The 18278-nt window shown below is 40.2% G+C and overlaps 1 protein-coding gene across 7 annotated transcripts; it reads right to left on the minus strand.

Annotated features, from left to right (window-relative positions):
• Positions 1 to 1671: 1671 nt before the first annotated feature.
• Positions 1672 to 18098, minus strand: washc2c (WASH complex subunit 2C). 7 transcript variants are annotated; one of them, XM_078799400.1, is made up of 31 exons: positions 17944 to 18098; positions 16484 to 16627; positions 16179 to 16343; positions 16015 to 16083; positions 15540 to 15710; positions 14989 to 15082; positions 14854 to 14915; positions 14707 to 14763; positions 14537 to 14629; positions 13000 to 13084; positions 12843 to 12902; positions 12617 to 12741; positions 12427 to 12520; positions 12018 to 12074; positions 11747 to 11935; positions 11519 to 11667; positions 9913 to 10026; positions 9688 to 9777; positions 8808 to 8909; positions 8619 to 8720; positions 8321 to 8490; positions 7383 to 7491; positions 6948 to 7298; positions 6736 to 6865; positions 5817 to 5917; positions 5614 to 5694; positions 5358 to 5417; positions 4841 to 5068; positions 2847 to 3506; positions 2391 to 2565; positions 1672 to 2307 (listed from the first exon to the last, which is right to left on the minus strand). In XM_078799400.1, the coding sequence occupies exons 2-31, from the start codon at positions 16625 to 16627 to the stop codon at positions 2162 to 2164; spliced, it is 4233 nt and encodes a 1410-aa protein (XP_078655526.1). In that variant the 5' UTR covers positions 17944 to 18098; the 3' UTR covers positions 1672 to 2161. The 7 variants fall into 7 exon arrangements, with proteins under 7 accessions (XP_078655526.1, XP_078655527.1, XP_078655525.1 ...); XM_078799401.1 differs by having other exon boundaries at positions 11519 to 11661; positions 12617 to 12744; XM_078799399.1 differs by having other exon boundaries at positions 12617 to 12744.
• Positions 18099 to 18278: the final 180 nt, after the last annotated feature.

The raw sequence follows: 18278 nt of genomic DNA on the forward strand, positions 1-18278 counted from the left end.
CCTCCTAGGGGGTTTGACCGAATGAGTCCGTTGTTGCATCAACGGACACTAGACGGATGGCCCACGTTAAATTGCGAAGGATTTTGGGCCGCTCCATAGGATGTGGGCGTGGCACGCCACCAAACTTTGACCATTTCATATCTGGCCCTGCCTGGTGTCTGGCCTTGCCTTGAAGCAATGTACATCAAAGTCAATACACAGTTTGACTGACAGACTGATGATGTCAGTTGATGGACTATGATGTGTGTAAAGCACATGTGGGGGGCGTGGCCACGGCGAATGGTCAGCCTTCGCCATTGACCATCAAAAGGTCATCATTTGCCTGCAGAAGGTCACAGGCTGCTGAAATCTTAAACGTGAGGCCTTAATCCAGGCCTGAGCGCCCTGGTGGTGCTCCCATGTGACACCAATCTAAATTGACACACTAGCGCCACCTAGAAGTTTCAATTCATTATCCCTCGCCACCCGTTACACGTATCACTATGATTTTCGGTGGAGACGTCTATCATGACAGGACGCACCTAATGCTCCAGAAGCCATGTTCTAAACACAGCGCCACCAACTGGTGGAAATGTATATCTGCCGTAACTTCCTGATTCATGGTCAGATTGTCTTGAAATTTTTTTTGGTGTGTTGGGTCAATCTCTGGTTTGTTATACTGTGTGTACATAGACTCTATAGCGCCACCAACTGGTGGAAATGTATATAGCCGTAACTTCCTTCCACATGGTCGGATCAAGCCCAAAATTTTTCTGGTGGTTTGGGGTACCCTCTGGTCTATGACTGTGTGTGTACATACACTGTATAGCGCCACCAACTGGTGGAAATGTATATAGCCGTAACTTCCATCCACATGGTCGGATCAAGCCCAAATTTTTTCTGGTGGTTTGGGGTACCCTCTGGTCTATGACTGTGTGTGTACATAGACTGTATAGCGCCACCAACTGGTGGAAATGTATATAGCCGTAACTTCCTTCCACATGGTCGGATCAGGCCCAAATTTTTTCTGGTGGTCTGGGGTACCCTCTGGTCTATGACAGTGTGTGTACATACGCTATAGCGCCACCAACTGGTGGAAATGTATATCTGCCGTAACTTCCTTACGCACGGTCGGATCGGCCCCTAATTTTTTCTGTTGGTTCGGGGTACCCTCCGGTCCGTTACCGTGTGGGCCAACCACTCTATAGCGCCACCCACAGGCGGAAACGTATATCCGCCGCAAGGACCTACCGCGTGGTCCGATCGTCGTGAATTTTTTTATGGCGGTTCGCGGTGTCGGACGGGACGTGACCGCGCACCCGCCTCGCCACCGCTGTCGCCCCCTCCTGGCGGAAAATTGCAAGTGCCGTGACTCCCTTACCGCTTATCCGCTCGCCGCGGTTTTTCGTACGGTGCGTCCGCGCGCCCGTCCGGTCGCGCGCGCGACCCCGACCCGCGCGTACCCCCGACCCGCGCGTACCCCCGACCCGCGCGTACCCCCGAGCGCATCGGGGTGCTCGAGCCCGCTCATCACTGCTTGCAGTTTTAATTGTAATTGAAATTTTTACTCTTAAGGGTTAACCACATTTTGGTACTTGGTTAACTGAAAGACAATATATTAATAATATATTCATAAAACTAGTGAAACGTCAATAAAAACAACACAATAAAAGTCTCAAATGATCACACATATACTCCAGATAGTATAAAATATGTTTCTTTTTAGTCATTCATAAAAATTACATTTCTTTTTATCACAGCAAAAGTTAAGAAATGCATGGGCTTGTTGTTGATAAAAACATTGTCAAAAAGCTTAAGACAGTGGGGAGGGGGGGGGGGGACACACATTAATTTGACATAAAGATGACTTGGCACAAACCTATAGAATCTCAACAAGGCAAAGCCAAACGAACATCATTCAAAACAATTGACTGTTAATTTCTCCAGACTTTGAGGCTAAGCACACAGTTATGCTTATAAAGTGCTATCATGTACAACAACCATTAACAGCATTGAATTAAATGTTACGTTATGGGATTTGATGCAATGACATTATTTATTTGCAGTACACGAAATGACTGTGTTGATATGCATATGAATAAATATCTCCATCAACAGTGTGTCCGATCTCTCCATGTTACAAAGAGTTGATTCACAATGATACAAATCTAGCCAAAATACTTCAATTGCTACCAAGAGCATTAAGTGGATCATCAAATATGTTGCTTGAGTGTGATGCTGTGCTGCTCTCCTGGGAGGGGGGCGGAATCTTTGACTTGGGCGGAGCCTTTGTGGCGGTTTTGACTGTGCTTGGTGTGAAGATATCATCTTTACCAGAATAGATAGAACATCAGGTTCTAAATGAACATTTAAAACCACTGCTTTGCTAGGTATTATGTATTTTTGCTTACCTGTGTCGTCATCAAATATGGACGTGGTCGCTCCCTTTGTCCTCGTCTTCTGTTTTGGCGTAAAAGAGTCTGTCAGGTCAGCAAAGATGTCAATGTTGTCATCAAACAGGCTGAAATCAATGGGCTTGTCTTTGTCCTTCTTGCGGACTTTTGGCAAAGTGGTTACTACGTCATCCTGCCAAGACACAAAAAGAAATTATTTTGAAATTACAGTGTTATGTATTTATGTGTAGGCTAACTTCAACTGTAAGTTGCACACAAACGGGTAAAAAAGGCCAAAACCTGCACCCTACTGTGTTGCACGTGCCATTATTTTTCCTGACAAATACACCAAATGGCAGCGCTTTTCTTGACCTCATAGGTTGGTTAGCTTGAAATTTGGATTGTGGTCAACTTTGGTGGATCCACTGTATTTATATGGAGACCTTGTTAAAAAAACAAAAAAGAGCAAGTTACCTCAAAAATGTCCTGCTTTGAAAAGCTTTTGCTACTCTTGATGACGCTATTACTGGAGGACGTGGACATTGAGTTTACTCCAAAGATGTCCTCATCGTCGTCATCTTCTAAAAAGGCTGAAACCTTGGCTGCCATCAAAGTTGATGTCACCTTTTGGAAGAGGTCATCACTGTTGTCATCAAAAATAGATGGGAGATTGCTTTTATCTTCCTTGACTGCTTCAGTGTCTGCATGATGTTGGATGTTAGTGGTGTTTGTGGGTTTGGTGGCAGGAGTATTTGCGAAAGAGATGGATCCAAAAAGGCTGTCAGAACCAAAAAGGTCGCCCTCCTCAAAGGAAGGCAACACTTTGCCTTGGCTGTGGTTACGAGAGTCTTGCTTCTTTGCATTTGTGGATAGAGGTGATGTTGGGAGAGAGGGCTTGGTGGAGATTTGAGTTGGTTGAGGTTGAGACGGTAGAGTGTCAGGCAAGGATGTGTTTGATTCTGTAATCTGAGGAGTGGGAGTCTGGCTTGAGTCGTCTGGAGATGACAAACTGGGGTTAGACTCAGAGAGGTGTCCACCAGGGATCTCTTCTTGCTCCTCTATGGATCTTTGAGCAGCTTGCTGTCTTGCTACTCTGGACTGAGGTCTTCGATGTACAGAACCTTTGACGCGACTCTGCATAAAAAGATGTTAAGTTAGCGACGGTGGAACATGTCTTTTCTTGACGCCTTTTTTTTACTAGGGAAAGTATGTACAGTGGTGTGAAAATGTGATTGGCCCCTTCCTGATTTCTTACTTTTTTGTACAGTAAACCTCGGATATATTGGATTCAATTGTTCCCACTGGTTTTGTCCGATATAAGCGAAATCCGTTATATGCGTATACCGGAATAATTTAATACGCATAAATCGGATTTATATCCGGTATATGCATAAATCTGATTTTATCCGTTATAAAAAGGCACTTCCTTGACTATGTTTCCAATGTACCTGGACTGGGCAATGAAAAGAGACGTAAGGTAATGAGAATTTAACTTTATTGGACTCTGAGCATAACAAATTGTTAATTAAGCTAGGCCCTGTTACGCCCGTCAGGCCTACGTTATTTCCAATAGTGAGGTTAAGATCTCATTCACTGCTGTGCGAGTATTATTGACGTCACTCACTTTTATATTTGTCCTAAATCTGGAGCCAGGAGAAAGACAATAGCCAGTGACATCAACAAGATTAGCATAATGTAGGCCTACGTGATCTTAACCTCACTACTGTTTTGGGATTTGGCCTCATGTAGACCTAGGGCCTACCCTTCCTGCCACATTCATTACACGGACGCGCAATGCCATGGGGGAACTTTCTTTGATCCATGTTCACAGCCAAAGCTGAAGATTATAACATCTTTGTATGAATTACAGACACAGGCTATTGACCAGTCGGCAAGCTCCCATACATTTCAATAGCATGTGACGTCATTATCGTTTGCACTTACGTTTATCGTTTGGTTTCTAAACCTCGCTGATAGCAACAAGAAGGCATTTCTACAGATTTGAGATTTTTTTTTTAATTTCGTTGTACATGCTCATGTACATGTCTGTAATTCATACAAAGCTGTTATAATCTTCAGCTTTGGCTGTGAACATGGATCAAAGGCCACGATGCGGCCATCCGATATATGTGAGGGAAATTGGAACGGGACTGGAGATTTTGTCCGAAATAGGCGAAATCCGTTATAAAAAATCCGATATATGCAATGAATTTTTATTGGAAATGCATTACAGAAAAATTGGTTCTTTTTTATCTGTCCGTTGTGAGCGAATTTCCGATATATCCGAGTCCGATATATCCGAGGTTTACTGTATCACACTTGTTTCAGGTCATCAAACAAATAAATAAAAAGTGTTCATTTGTGTTGTCATTGAAATATATTTAAATTTGTTTGAGGAAGGTGCCAAACCCTTTTTCACACCACTGTAACACCTCTCTGGTAAAGTCAGTCAACACTACACTACATACCTTGTGTGCACTCTGCAAAGTGGAAGCCTGGAGAGGCGTGTCGAAGCTCACTGACCCTTCAATGTCGGTCTGGGCTCCAACAGGAGTTGTAGCAGGGCTGGGGCTAATACTAGAGCTGGATACCCCAGAAGACGAACTGGGATCCAGACCAGGGAGCACGCTCACAGCCCCAGGCATAATGGGGACTGAACCAGGGAGCAACACATTGGGGTTGATCTTCAGACTTGCCTACGAAGCACAACAATCACATCAAAAAGGTGGGTAAAACCCATAATGGCACAGAATATATTTGCAAAAAAGATATACTGAAACCAATAGGAGAGACAACTGTGAATGGAGGCAGAGACAGAAATAATGCAATGATGCATAAGAATCATGTTGTGAACGTGACAGAAAGACTCACAAGCTGTAAAGTTGGAATGTGGAAACAAAAAAACTTTACAATGGAGGGGGAAAAAATAATAGTAGAAGAAAAAGAATGAAACGGCAGAAATTTAGAGTGAATAAAATAAATTACTTGAAGTTTGCCAATCCTTGATGACGGCTCTTTAGGTTTTACAGGGCTTGGTGCAGGTTTCTGTGTAAATGAGATTACAGCAAATGCACAATTTAACCAAAGAAATCACATTTTTCCAGACTTTAGAGACAGTGGTATAATTTGTGCGCTGCAATTACCAAAACAACAGGAAATACAGTGGTGTATCTGTGGGTGGCTTAAAGAAATCAGTTCAATTGCATATCCGAACAACAGTATGCGTTTATACTGCACTCACCTGCATATCTGAAACCGATTCAGGATCTGGATTGACGAGCGATGCTCTGTCATTAGATATACTGGGTTTCTCTGCAACTCTCTGAGGGAGATTCCCCCATCATCCCCAAAAAACAACAAATGTGAGGCTGATTTCAATTATGTATTACAAGAAGTCTACTCAGCTTTAAATGAGATAAACTTGCACAATAACTCAATTAGTACCGGGGGAGGACTTCTGGCCGTGTTGGAACTGAAGAGGTCATCGTCCTCATCCTCTGAGAATAGACTTGGTGTCGCCGGCTTCACTGAGCTGAGCTTTGTGCCCCGTGAAATAAACACAGTTGCATAATCATACCATGTAATGGAATAAATACAACCACATGCAGACACAGTAACAAATACCAAAATGGCGCAGAGGACGACCGCCTTTGTGTTTAGCTCTCTTGTTGTTTTGGTGTTTGTCGGTTAATTCTGTCTTTTGTGAGTCCTTGCTACTCAAATTCTCCAGAGATGAACTCATTAATTACTTCTTAATTATTTAATTGAAAAATAACTGAATTCATCAGACAAGATGACCAGCCTTTTTCAGTGGCGGAAGACCATGTTTGCCGACTATGTTCTCTCATAGCACACCTATGTGGAAACCTGGAAGTCCGGATGGGGCTCCACCAATGTACTCTCACATCCTAGGTCTTCTTTAATGTCGTCGTCTCCTTCTCTCCAAGTATCACGAGTGATATCAGTTCTCTTGAAAAAGTTAAATATGATTTTGCCCAGACTAAAGGTGATTTTTATAGTTCCTTTTTTCATGTACCTAATAGTGTGTGGAGTGCAGCCAGGAATTCTGAGCCACATGAAAAACATTTTTTTTTAAACAATTTTTTTTTATTAATTAACTTTCATTAATTATTTTTTGGGCCCCCCACTAACTTTTCAATATTATACGGCACCCCTGGCCAATAGCACTAAATTGAAAAATGTATAATTAATCCATGTGATCGGTATCAGCAATATAAAACCCTGATCGGAGCGTGCCGATATATAAGTTTGGAGAGGAGCACTGTGTTTTGTCCGCATTGGGTGTGTGTGCCTCCCCATTTGGAGGAGGTGCCAGTGTGTGTATGAACCATGAAAATACTAACTGTCGTTTTGTCCGAGGTGGCAAATAGGTCAACATCTGGATCATTGTCCTTCTGCTGGGTGGAACTAAACAACAGCTCCTCATCCAGGAACACACCGGTGCTTTTTGCCTGCGATTGCTCCTCAACGGGCTGTAAACAGTAAACACACGTCCAGTATGGAAATATGTTGAAAACAGGATGAAAAGTGCAGCTACAACTAAAGGATACACACCTTTGGAGCATCTCTGGCTGTAGGTTTACTGGAGGTGACAAATAGCGCAGGCTTGTCCTCTTCATCATCATCATCAAACAGACTGAGAGTATTTGGTTTGACTTTCTCCTGCGTCTTAATGTTTGGTGGCGGGCCGTTGTCATCATCTTCATCCAACATGCTTCTTGTTTGCTTGTTGGCAAGAACGTCAATGCCCCCAAACAGGCTGACGGCTCCAACAGGCTTCTTTTTACTGTCACTGCTCTCAAGTGATGACAGTAGCTTCCCAGCAGCCTTTAATGCCGTTTTCTCCGGCACTGGCGGTTTCTCCGGCACCTTCTTCTTAGCATCCGATGCCTGTTGCAATCTGGGCTAAGGATCAACAGGTGGGAAAAAAACAATAAGTGTGATAGATTACACAACCTATCAGCAACTACATAGCAAAGTTACACTCACTTGGTCTGCTGTGTTTGTGTTGTTCGGTTTAATCCCAAACAGCGAGCCGCTATCATCTTCATCATCCTCATCCTCAAACAAAAGAGAAACCCTCTGTGGTTTCTTCTGACTGTGTGGAGAGCAGAATAACCGCAAGATTAGAGAAGAATCATTGGCAAGACAACACATTCTTTATGGAGTACAGTGGTACCTTGGTTAGGTCTGACTCAGACCTAATGGACTAGACCAGATGCATCAGTTTTCCCCATAAGAAGTCTTGTAAATGCAATAAATTTATTCCAAAAAGCCAATTTTTTGTAGTTGTATATTTAGTTTGACATGCAGACAATAATTACAATGCATATAAATAATGAATGATTGAAGACATGATTCTTGATCTTGACCTTCCTGTTTGGGCATAATTTTTTTTCTTCAATTCAAGAGCGTTTCTCAATACCCAACACGAAGCCAAAGAAAGTTGCAAGTGCCAGCATTTCAACAAAGGTGACAAACACTATTGAATTCAAGAAATAACTCATAACAAAGCAGAAAGATGGTGTCCACGGGGTGTCTTGCTGTCATATCGTATCTTTGGAAACAGTAGGTAAAAGTAACCTTACATTTATTCCCTTCATTCATCATTTATATGCGTTTAGAATTGCATGTAATTATAAAACTGTTGATTTTTTTTCATTTCTGTGGTTGGTGAAAGGGCTTTAGTAACACAATTGGTATGATAATTGAATTAACACACTAGTGTAATATATGGTTCAATGATTATAAACATTTTAACACAGGTTTTATACTTGTAATATTGCATTACCTTTTTTGTAAAATTATAAATATATTGTTGTAATAGTGCACAATTACTTCATCGTCAACATTGTAACATTACTTTTTTCTTTTCAGTGCTGCACCCTTACACTCCTCCATATGGTTCTTCATAATGTTATGAATACCTTGATTCTTTTACTGGAGCAAACAGGTCATCCTCATCTTCATCAAATAGGCTGCTTTTCTGCGATGGTGTGACACTCAAGAGGCTGGTGGGGGCACTGGCACTTGGTTTCATTCCACCCGTCTTATTCTCCTGCTTGGTGACATTCACTTTGGGGCTTATCCATTGGTCCTGATGTGGCGGATGGATAAAATGAGTAAAATCGCATTACAGAAATGATACAGTGGCAGTCAAACGTTTGGACAACTGCCCAGTCAATATTTTGACTGGTACTGTATAAAGACTGTCTCCTCACATACCTCACCATCACTAAAAAGAGAGCTAGAGATAGCTGAACTGGGATGTGGTGTGAAGGTTTTAGCTGCCTGAGGTTTAGATTTTGATGCAGATGCAAATAGATCCTGCAGGAAGATAGAGACGATAAATAAAATGAGTACAGCAGTCAGTAAGTTTACGACATGAATGCAAAGAGCTATCATCATTGTCACCTCTTCATCATCATCATCAAATAACGACACATGATGCTGGCTGATTTTGATCTGGCTTGTTGTGTCAGGATTGGACTGACTCTTGGGAATAGTTGGAAATACCTAGATGGATAAAACACTTAAAATACATAAAGACAGTAAAGTACATGAATATATTTAAAGGGGACCTATTATAGTCATTTTGGCCCTTTTCTGGACTCCTGTAGAGCAGCTACACACAGTAACTTTCTTCCAGAATCGCACATATTCCAGCTGTATTTCCTTGGATTTCCAAAACAGTCTGTTTTCATTTATTCCACCAACAACAAACGCTCTGCTGTGATTGGTCACACTCCCAAGCACTCCTCAGTATCAGTACTACTGCTGATCCCCACTTTCAAATGTTGTGGGTAAAGTTGATAATAAATGAATTGAGCCTTTGGAGAGGTAATTGAAAAGTGGTTAGGAGCTACTGGTAGCTCATGAGCTACTGGTTGGAGACCCCCGACTTACCATGTATAAACTCAAAGAGTGGTAACATAGGTAGGCATAATGTGTCCGACATTAATGCACCTTTTCCGGCCAGTTTGGCGGATATTTCACATTCATATTCACAAAAAGAGTCCCGTGTCAAATGCCGTTGACAGATGAAAATATTTTTGCTGGGAATCACCAACTCTAACCACTTCTGCTAGAAAGATTTCCTGGGAGCCATGGCTAACAACCGTAAACGGAGCAAAGCAGAGCTGTGGGAAGGGGAGTCCTAGAGTGTATCTGGCCTAGAGGGCATGCCCACATAAAGAAGCCCTGAAACCATGCGTTCACATCGTGAGAATACAACATTCTAGCAACATTTACAGGTCAGAAAAGTGGGAAAAACTTTTAAACTTGTGGGACATACCTGTGTGTCTTCATCATCCGAGAAAAGGCTACTTGACATGGATTTTGGGGTCTGACTGACAGTTGGTACAGCATCTGGAACCAGCCCATTCTAGAAAAAAGACCGTAATATGGCACAAGAAGCAAAAAAAAGGGGTTGTTAAGCTAGGGCAGAAATACTTTTGATGAGTCACACACTAAAATAATCTAATAATGAGAGTGTTGTGAAACAAACATCCATCCAAACCTTTTCCGAGTTTTCAGACTCCTCACTGGTGGTGGACGGCTGACGTCTCATCAGGGCCTCATTCAGTAAGCTTTTAGTCCCAGGACCAAACATAGAGATGGCCCCTGCAGGAATCTAAACACAATATCTAATTAATAATACTACATTAAATATTACAATTAATGGGCTCCGCATGAACTTTAAAAGATGTTTGTGCTACTTAGCTGTGAAATTGAGTGTTAGTGTGCATGTCACACTTGCTGTTGTTTCCATTGAACTCAGATAGTTGCCAATAAACGACTATGTGGTCAGAGACCCATGTTTTCCTTTGCACTCTCATGCACTCAAAATTCTTCTTAAAGTTGAAGTTGTTGTAAAAATGTATATTAAAACCAAAAGTGTCCTTTCAGCTCACTCCAAACTACATAATATTGCCAAGGAGGTTCCTAAAGACAGTGTGAACTCAACAATGCCTGTGTACTAGGGGTGTCACAAGATCTCATGCGATTAAAACGCTTTCTCGTTCTCGTGGGCGCTCGTAGGGCGATAATAAAGACATAATAAGGGTTCACTCTGTGTATTTGTTTCAGCGCCTCGGCAAGTTTGTTCCATGGAAAAATGGCATGAATGGAGTGAGACCTTTTGTCAGTCATCTATTCTCTCTGTAACGTGAGTGAAGGCGGGGGCTGCTAGCGTACACACAGGCTGCAGAAGAGTGCAGCCTCGAAAGGCACAATGGAAGGTAACGTTGTAAAAATGTAATTAGTAGATTGCAATATTTTTCATAGCTCCATTGTTAAACGTAAAGCTAAAATCTCATCTCATAGACCCAATCGTCTCGCCTATGTCTTGTGATACCTCTACTGCAGGGGTGCTCACACTTTTTCAGCATGCGAGCTACTTTTAAAATGACCGAGTCAAAATGATCTACCCACTACAAAAATGCAAAACATCTATTTATTTTCAAATGTATTGAGGATTATTTGTACGTACAATGTATGTTGATGTACCTTACATAACCAAATGAGCCAATATTGCAAAACACACATAATTAACTATCAACATTAGTTGTAATTACCTGAGTTTACTTTGATGACTTGCACTGAATTGAATCAGCCAGGGATGCATAGTCCGGACAGTAGCTGCTGATAGCCAGGTTAGCCAGGCAAACGCACTTCGAAAAAGACTTTGTGAAAAAAAAAGTCCACCTCCCATTCCGTATGGAAGTGATATGTTTTTTCCTTTTTACTTGGTCCAGCTACTTCACTCATTTTAGTGACCATAAACTGGTTGACTGGTTGTCCTGTATGTCAATCAAGTAACAGGGATGGATGATAGGCTGACATCGTAAGTTCTGCTGCACTTAGAGACGTTGTTTGATTTGATTGGTCACCCGAAGGGCAACATTCAGTTGTCATCTGAATGGCTGCCCTGTATATCAATCAAGTGACGGCATTGATGCTAGGATGATATTTTTTTAATGTCACGCCGCGATCGACCAGCGATCGACCAGTACCACCTCCGCGATCGACCGGTAGATCGCGATCGACTTAATGAGCACCCCTGCTCTACTGTATACTGTAGATCATGAAGCTGTAAACAAGCTATACTTAATGTTGATATTTACATTCTTCTCTGATGGCTTGACCGTCTCTTCCACCTTCTTGTTTTGAGCTGGGGTTGAGGCACTGTACTTTTCACTAAATATGTCACCATCCTCGTCGTCTTCATCAAAAAGTCCAAAGGCTTTTGGAGGTTTGGGTTTTTCCTCTGCAGCTGTAAAAAGATGACATGAAAATGTGTGACATAAGTTTCTCCCCAGAGGAAAGTAAGCATTGGAAGTGACCACACTTACCGGTGGAAGATGTTTTTTGGCTTTTTCCACCAAAAAAGTCGTCGTCATCATCATAATCTTCATCAAACAGCCCCCCTACACCTCCAGATGGGATAGGACTCGGTTTGGAGTGGACATGGGTCTTACTTGTTGGAGCTTCATTTTCACTGTTCTTCGTCAAGTCATCCACTGTATTAAAAAGGCTGTTTTCTGTTTTAAGAGAAGATTTTGGTTCTGTTTGAAGACCTTATTGCACATGTAAACATTATGCTGTATGCTCGCATTCAACTACCTGGAAATATCGAAACGGCACCAGGTGGAATTTTCTTGCCAGGTTTGTCAGAGGATTCTTTTGTTGATAACAAAAGAAAATATAATTTTTACAGAAAAACAAATAAAAGACTGATCACCTTCCCTTATAGCACAAAGGGTTGGAACGAAATACATTCTATTTGTATTTGCAATTAGCATAAAAATAAATTTTATCCAGTTACATGAATGCATGACAATAGTTGACTGGTTGCGATGCAATATCATATGTATTACTTTTTTTTCCAAAGTACAAGTACAATACAACAAAGTACAATATTATTTATGAGCTCTCTAGTGGCTGCTTTACCAATATTAAATGAAGACCCCCAGCTAATGTCTCATGAAATACAGCCTATGCAAAACAAAATGAAAAAATAATAGAGCTTTACCTGCAGTTTGAGTGCTTTTTCTGATGTTTTCCTTCACAGACTTCTCTTCTTTGGACACAGGTTTGGGTTTTGGTGCCTCAGAGAACAAATCACCCTGTATGGCAATCAATCCGGAATAAAGTACCAATTCAATTATGGTAATAGTTGCGCAATGAAGCATAATGAAAAATCAACAATTATTATAAGGTACCTCATCATCATCGTCAAAGAGGCCTCTCCCCCCACTGAAGAGACCACTTTTGCCTCCAAACGGGGAGAAGTCATCATCATCCATCTTTGGAGGTTTAAACATGTCATCACTGTCGTCGTCAGCTGCTGCTGTGGTGTGCATAAAGAGGTCAATTGAGTGGATTTGATGCTGCAGGGAAATAATGAGGATGATGATGATGATGAATAAATGAAAAGTTCATGCGTACCATCTGAGTTTGGAGGCTTTGACCCTTTTCTGCCTTTAGCTTTCTTCTTTGATGATAATGCTTTGGTTTGATCAAACGGAAATATCATGCATGTGAAAATGAAATAAAAATGAATGCAAAAAGAAATCCAATTGAATTTGATAAAGTGGCAACTTACAGGCTCGATCTCCTGTTGGTTTGCTAACCAGTTCACTTTTGATCCTGGCGGCCAGCTCGTCGGCAAAGGTTGGTGGGCCTGTGCTCTGAGTGGCACATGAGAAAAACACTTGCATCATCATCAACATGGCTCAGTTTCCAAGCAGTAGCACTGAATGATATAAACTCCTGATCAAAATGTTAAGGCCACTTGACAAATTGCATGAATTTCCCAAAAATATAAGTAATCAATTTATTGCAATGAACTATTACCTCGGTGTGTATCAATTTCCAGAATTTTGTGTAATCTGAGTCAATATTTTCTTAATTATATACTATTTATATACTATTAACTATATACACACACACACACATATATATATATATATATATATATATGTGTGTGTGTATATAGTTAATAGTATATATATATATATATATATATATATATATATATATGTGTATATAGTTAATAGTACATAATTAAGAAAATATTGACTCAGAAAGGTGTGTATCAATTAGTTAATTAGTTAATAGTATATAAATAGTATATAATTAAGAAAATATTGACTCAGATTACACAAAATTCTGGAAATTGATACACACCGAGGTATATATATATATATACCTCGGTGTATATATATATATATAATATATATATATATATATATATACATACATATACACACACTATATATAACTATAGTTAATAGTATATAAATAGTATATAATTAAGAAAATATTGACTCAGATTACACACAATTCTGGAAATTGATACACACCGAGGTATATATATATATATATATATATATACCTCGGTGTATATATATATATAATATATATATATATATATATATATATATATATATATATATATATATATATATATATATATATATATATATATATACATACATATACACACACTATATATAACTATAGTTAATAGTATATAAATAGTATATAATTAAGAAAATATTGACTCAGATTACACACAATTCTGGAAATTGATACACACCGAGGTAATAGTTCATTGCAATAAATTGATTACTTATATTTTTGGGAAATAAATTTCAAATTTCAAATAAATTTCAAATTTCATGCAATTTGTCAAGTGGCCTTAACATTTTGATCAGGAGGTGTATCAGGTGTGTGTATATATATATATATATATATATATATATATATATATATATATATATATATATATATATACACACCGAGGTATATATATATATACCTCGGTGTGTATCAATTTCCAGAATTTAGTGTAATCTGAGTCAATATCCAGCACATTTCCAGCACACTGCTCATTTTGTGGTTGCCCTCTGCATGTACTAAAAATACATGTATTTAATATTAATGAGATATTAAACCAATTTGTTTTGTCATCTGTAACACAAAGCTAAGCTGTGGATGTTTTGTTCAAATAACTTGCACATTTTGTATATGTACATGTATCAAAGTGTTCCCCCCGATCTTTCAATTTTTTGTGTTTTATGTTTAGACACCTCTGAAGAGACTGAGCATCTGTACCTAAAGTTGTAGCAATGCTGTACCTTTGCATCATCTTCATCCTTGTCCGACTCTCCAAATATATCAGAATCTTCATCGTCGTCTTCATCCTCCTCATAACTCAACATAGATGATTTCTGTGTGTATAAGGTAAAATGTCTAATGCTGGAACATATAATGTAAAAAAAAAAAATTAAAAAGGGAGGTCGCTTACCTTCTTCATACTATGGAGGCCATCTTCCGTCTCCTGCATAAACTCATCATCTGAATTCTTTTGAAATGCAAAGTTTTATCCTTTTAGCAATGTTAAAATGGCAAAAACCTTGTTAACAATGTGAAAGAAAGGATGACAAGCTCTTACATCTGCATCTTTGCCATCATCGCTTTCAATGACACTGTCTCTCTCGCTGTCCACTGACATTTCTGTGAAAATAAATTAGTAACACTGCATCATACTCACCAATACTGATGTCTTAACACAGAGACTGTTAATCACCATCACTAGACAGGTCACCAAGACCAACGTCATCTTGTTCCATGAAAGCCTGGGAGCCAATCAGGAAAGGAAGAGGTCTATCCACGTAAAGATCCTGAGAAACAAGAAACATTCATTCATTCATTTTCTACCGCTTATCCTCCCGAGGGTCGCAGGGGTGCTGGAGCCTATCCCAGCTGTCTTCTAGTGAGAGGCAGGGTACACCCTGGACTGGTCGCCAACCAATCACAGGGCACATATAGACAAACAACCATTCACACTCACATTCATACCTATGGACAATTTGGAGTCGCTAATTAACCTAGCATGTTTTTGGAATGTGGGAGGAAACCGGAGTACCTGGAGAAAACCCACGTATGCACGGGGAGAACATGCAAACTCCACACAGATGGCCGAGGGTGGAATTTAACTCAGGTCTCCTAGCTGTGAGGCCTGTACGCTAACCACTCGGCCGAAACAAAAAACATACTGTATGTAATGCGTGTTGATTCCATGAAGGTCACTGAAGTGCAATAGCTTTATCAATCAATAACATAAAGACTCTGCCTTACCTTGGGTTCCAGTATTGCTCCGCCTCGGTCGTTAGCCTCCTCATCCTCTGAGTCAGAGTTTCCCGCTTTGATGTCCAGGTGCTCAAAGGCCGACTCCAGCACTTTTAAACCGTAATTCACTGCTTCCTGCATCTTAGGGATCAACTCGGCTTCCTTCTGCTCTCGAGTTTTCTTTAACAGGAAATAGTAATGTAAGGAAATAACAGACCAGGGGTAATGAGGTCAAATATTCACTGTACATCAACTAACAAGCATATGTCATCTACATCCGTAATAACATCTGCTTATGGTTCATACACTTGCAGATGCGATTTTAAATAGCATGGACTGTACCTTTCTAAACTCTGAACCCAATTTCTCATTCAATCATCATTAGCTAGTGTCCAATCTTTTCAATTGTACTGTTTGACAACCTATACCTCCAAAATATTGGGAGATAATTGTGTTTTGACAGTGATGCCACCTCTGAGTCTACCTGTTCAGGCTGCTTCTCCACAGCATCCGTCTTTGGAATGGGCTCCTCTATCTCGTCGTCATACACTCTCTGCAACAGGAAACAAAAATGTATGCACTTTTAGTTCCTGTCGTGTGCAGGTACAAGGAAAGTAATGGTGACAAATAGGAAAAGGGGTGTGTTACGTTTTCTATGAACTGTGTATTGGAGAGCATAAGGAAGTCATTGAAGACCGAGTGCAAGCTGCTGTCTGTGGCCTTGGTGTCTCGGATCAAACTGTCCAACTGCTTTTCTATCTCATGCGTCTTGGACAGCATTTTTTGAGAGAAGTCTTGAAGGAATAATAAGAGCTGCCAGAAGGGACAAACACAGGTATGTTGGCGAACCAAAGCAGAAATAATGTCGAGATCCTTGCAATGCAGTGGTTGAGTATTTCTCTCATTAGTCCAGGAAACCTGATTAACAGTGATTGTTTGCACTGCTCTTTTACCCCTGAATCAGCTGCTAATGACCAGTTGGCGCTGCAGTGCCTGATTTCTTCAAGACTCCACGGTCTCTCCCAAACCTGAGCATCTTTCCCAATGTGGTCACTCCCATTCGGACCATTTGCCATCCCATCTGGCATCCCGTTCATCTGAAGAAACAAAACAGTCATTCATGGAAGCAGTAAGTCTGACATGTTGTTATTTGAGACATCAGTACTAATGCATGAAATAGTAGTGCATGAAAAGATGTCCTATTTTGCCCCTTGTAAACAAGTTGTCTGATTATATTATTACCATGTCTGTGGTTTTAACAGCTGGATTTTATTATTTAACTTTTTTCACAAGCCTACAAATATATATATTTACTTTTAAATATTTTACTGATTTAAAAAAAGGATACATTTTGTCCTGGCAACCAATCCAGGGTGTACCCCATCTCTTGTCTAATAACAGCTAGGATAAGCTCCTGCATACCCACAACCATAGTGAGGACAAGTGGTATAGAAAAAGAATGGCTGGATTCATTTTGTCTTTTTATAAACCTTGATTTTGTCTTAAAAAGTATTATTCCCAAAACACATCTTCGGAAAGAGAGGACGTCTCATATTTGGGTCAAAATGGTACTTTCTTTACTGTGTAAAGTATAGTATAACTTTAGAATAAATACTTTTTGTGGTTGCAGAAATGCATTTGGTTTAACAAAACTGCTTTGGCATGACTGACACTTGACATCGCATCGAGAGCGTGCACGACTTGGCAGCAACCATTAGAGGCACTGTAGATTCAACCTCAACAAGTTTGCTATGTAAAGTATGCTGTAGCAGAAAGGCATCATGACATGACATGACATCAGCTATGGCAAATTGATGCATCCATGCACACCTCCTCTGTGGCACAATTAAATGTTTAGCAACGAGCTCATCCTGTTAATTCCTTATTTTCTACGACTGTGCAATTATTATAGTAAATCATTGTAACACACACCAAGCTACAGCTACATTTAGCATCAAAGGTTTGACTCAACCTTGATGCCACACAGATTCACTGTGGAACCAGGATGAACCACTGCCCTCTGGTTAAAGGTTTTAATCACCTCTATGTAAGCACAAAACAACTTTTTGCTTATAGTGCCTGTTACAATTTATAGCAACGTAAATAAATCTGCCCGAGTAGCTACACAGTTTTAGAACTTATAGCAATATGACTGCTACGCTTACGATAAAAACGTATCTTTATAAATGTTATATATTTATAAATGAACTGCCAAGATAAACTAGTTACATCGACGCCGCGCTGCAAAAAGTGGTAATTCATTGTATTGCTTTTTAAAGTTGAACTATTAAACTACCGGAGTAGTAGAAGCTGTTTGGCTAGCAGCTAGCTAGCTAGCCAACGTAGACGTTAGACTCAGCAGAGCCTACTGGCAAACACTGATACACACATAGCCAGCTTTCAACACGCTTACCTTGACAAGGTCCGGTGAAATAACGTCCACCAGCTTTCAAATGTGCCGAGAAAAGACGCTACACAAATGATCGATTATGCTAAAATGTGCCTTTCCCTCATTGGTCTTCTGACAGGTCAGCCATGTTCTGTCTGCAGACAGTCACCTGACTCTGGTTGCCTAGCAACCACGGGTAAGTAGGACGGAGTGGAACGAACAAATCTCGCTCGCAATGTAATCACATTTCGGTTCGTTGCTTGATGGTTTGACTTTCAATTCGAGTTCTTGAACGGGTATTGAAGAAACGCAAAAAACTGTTTAGGATTTAGTTGACTTGTTTTAATGTTTTTCTGTGA

This window comes from Doryrhamphus excisus, linkage group LG20 (assembly GCF_037039965.1).
Source record: "Doryrhamphus excisus strain RoL-2023G ecotype Guam linkage group LG20, RoL_Dexc_Guam_v1.1, whole genome shotgun sequence".
Lineage (NCBI taxonomy): Eukaryota > Metazoa > Chordata > Actinopteri > Syngnathiformes > Syngnathidae > Doryrhamphus > Doryrhamphus excisus.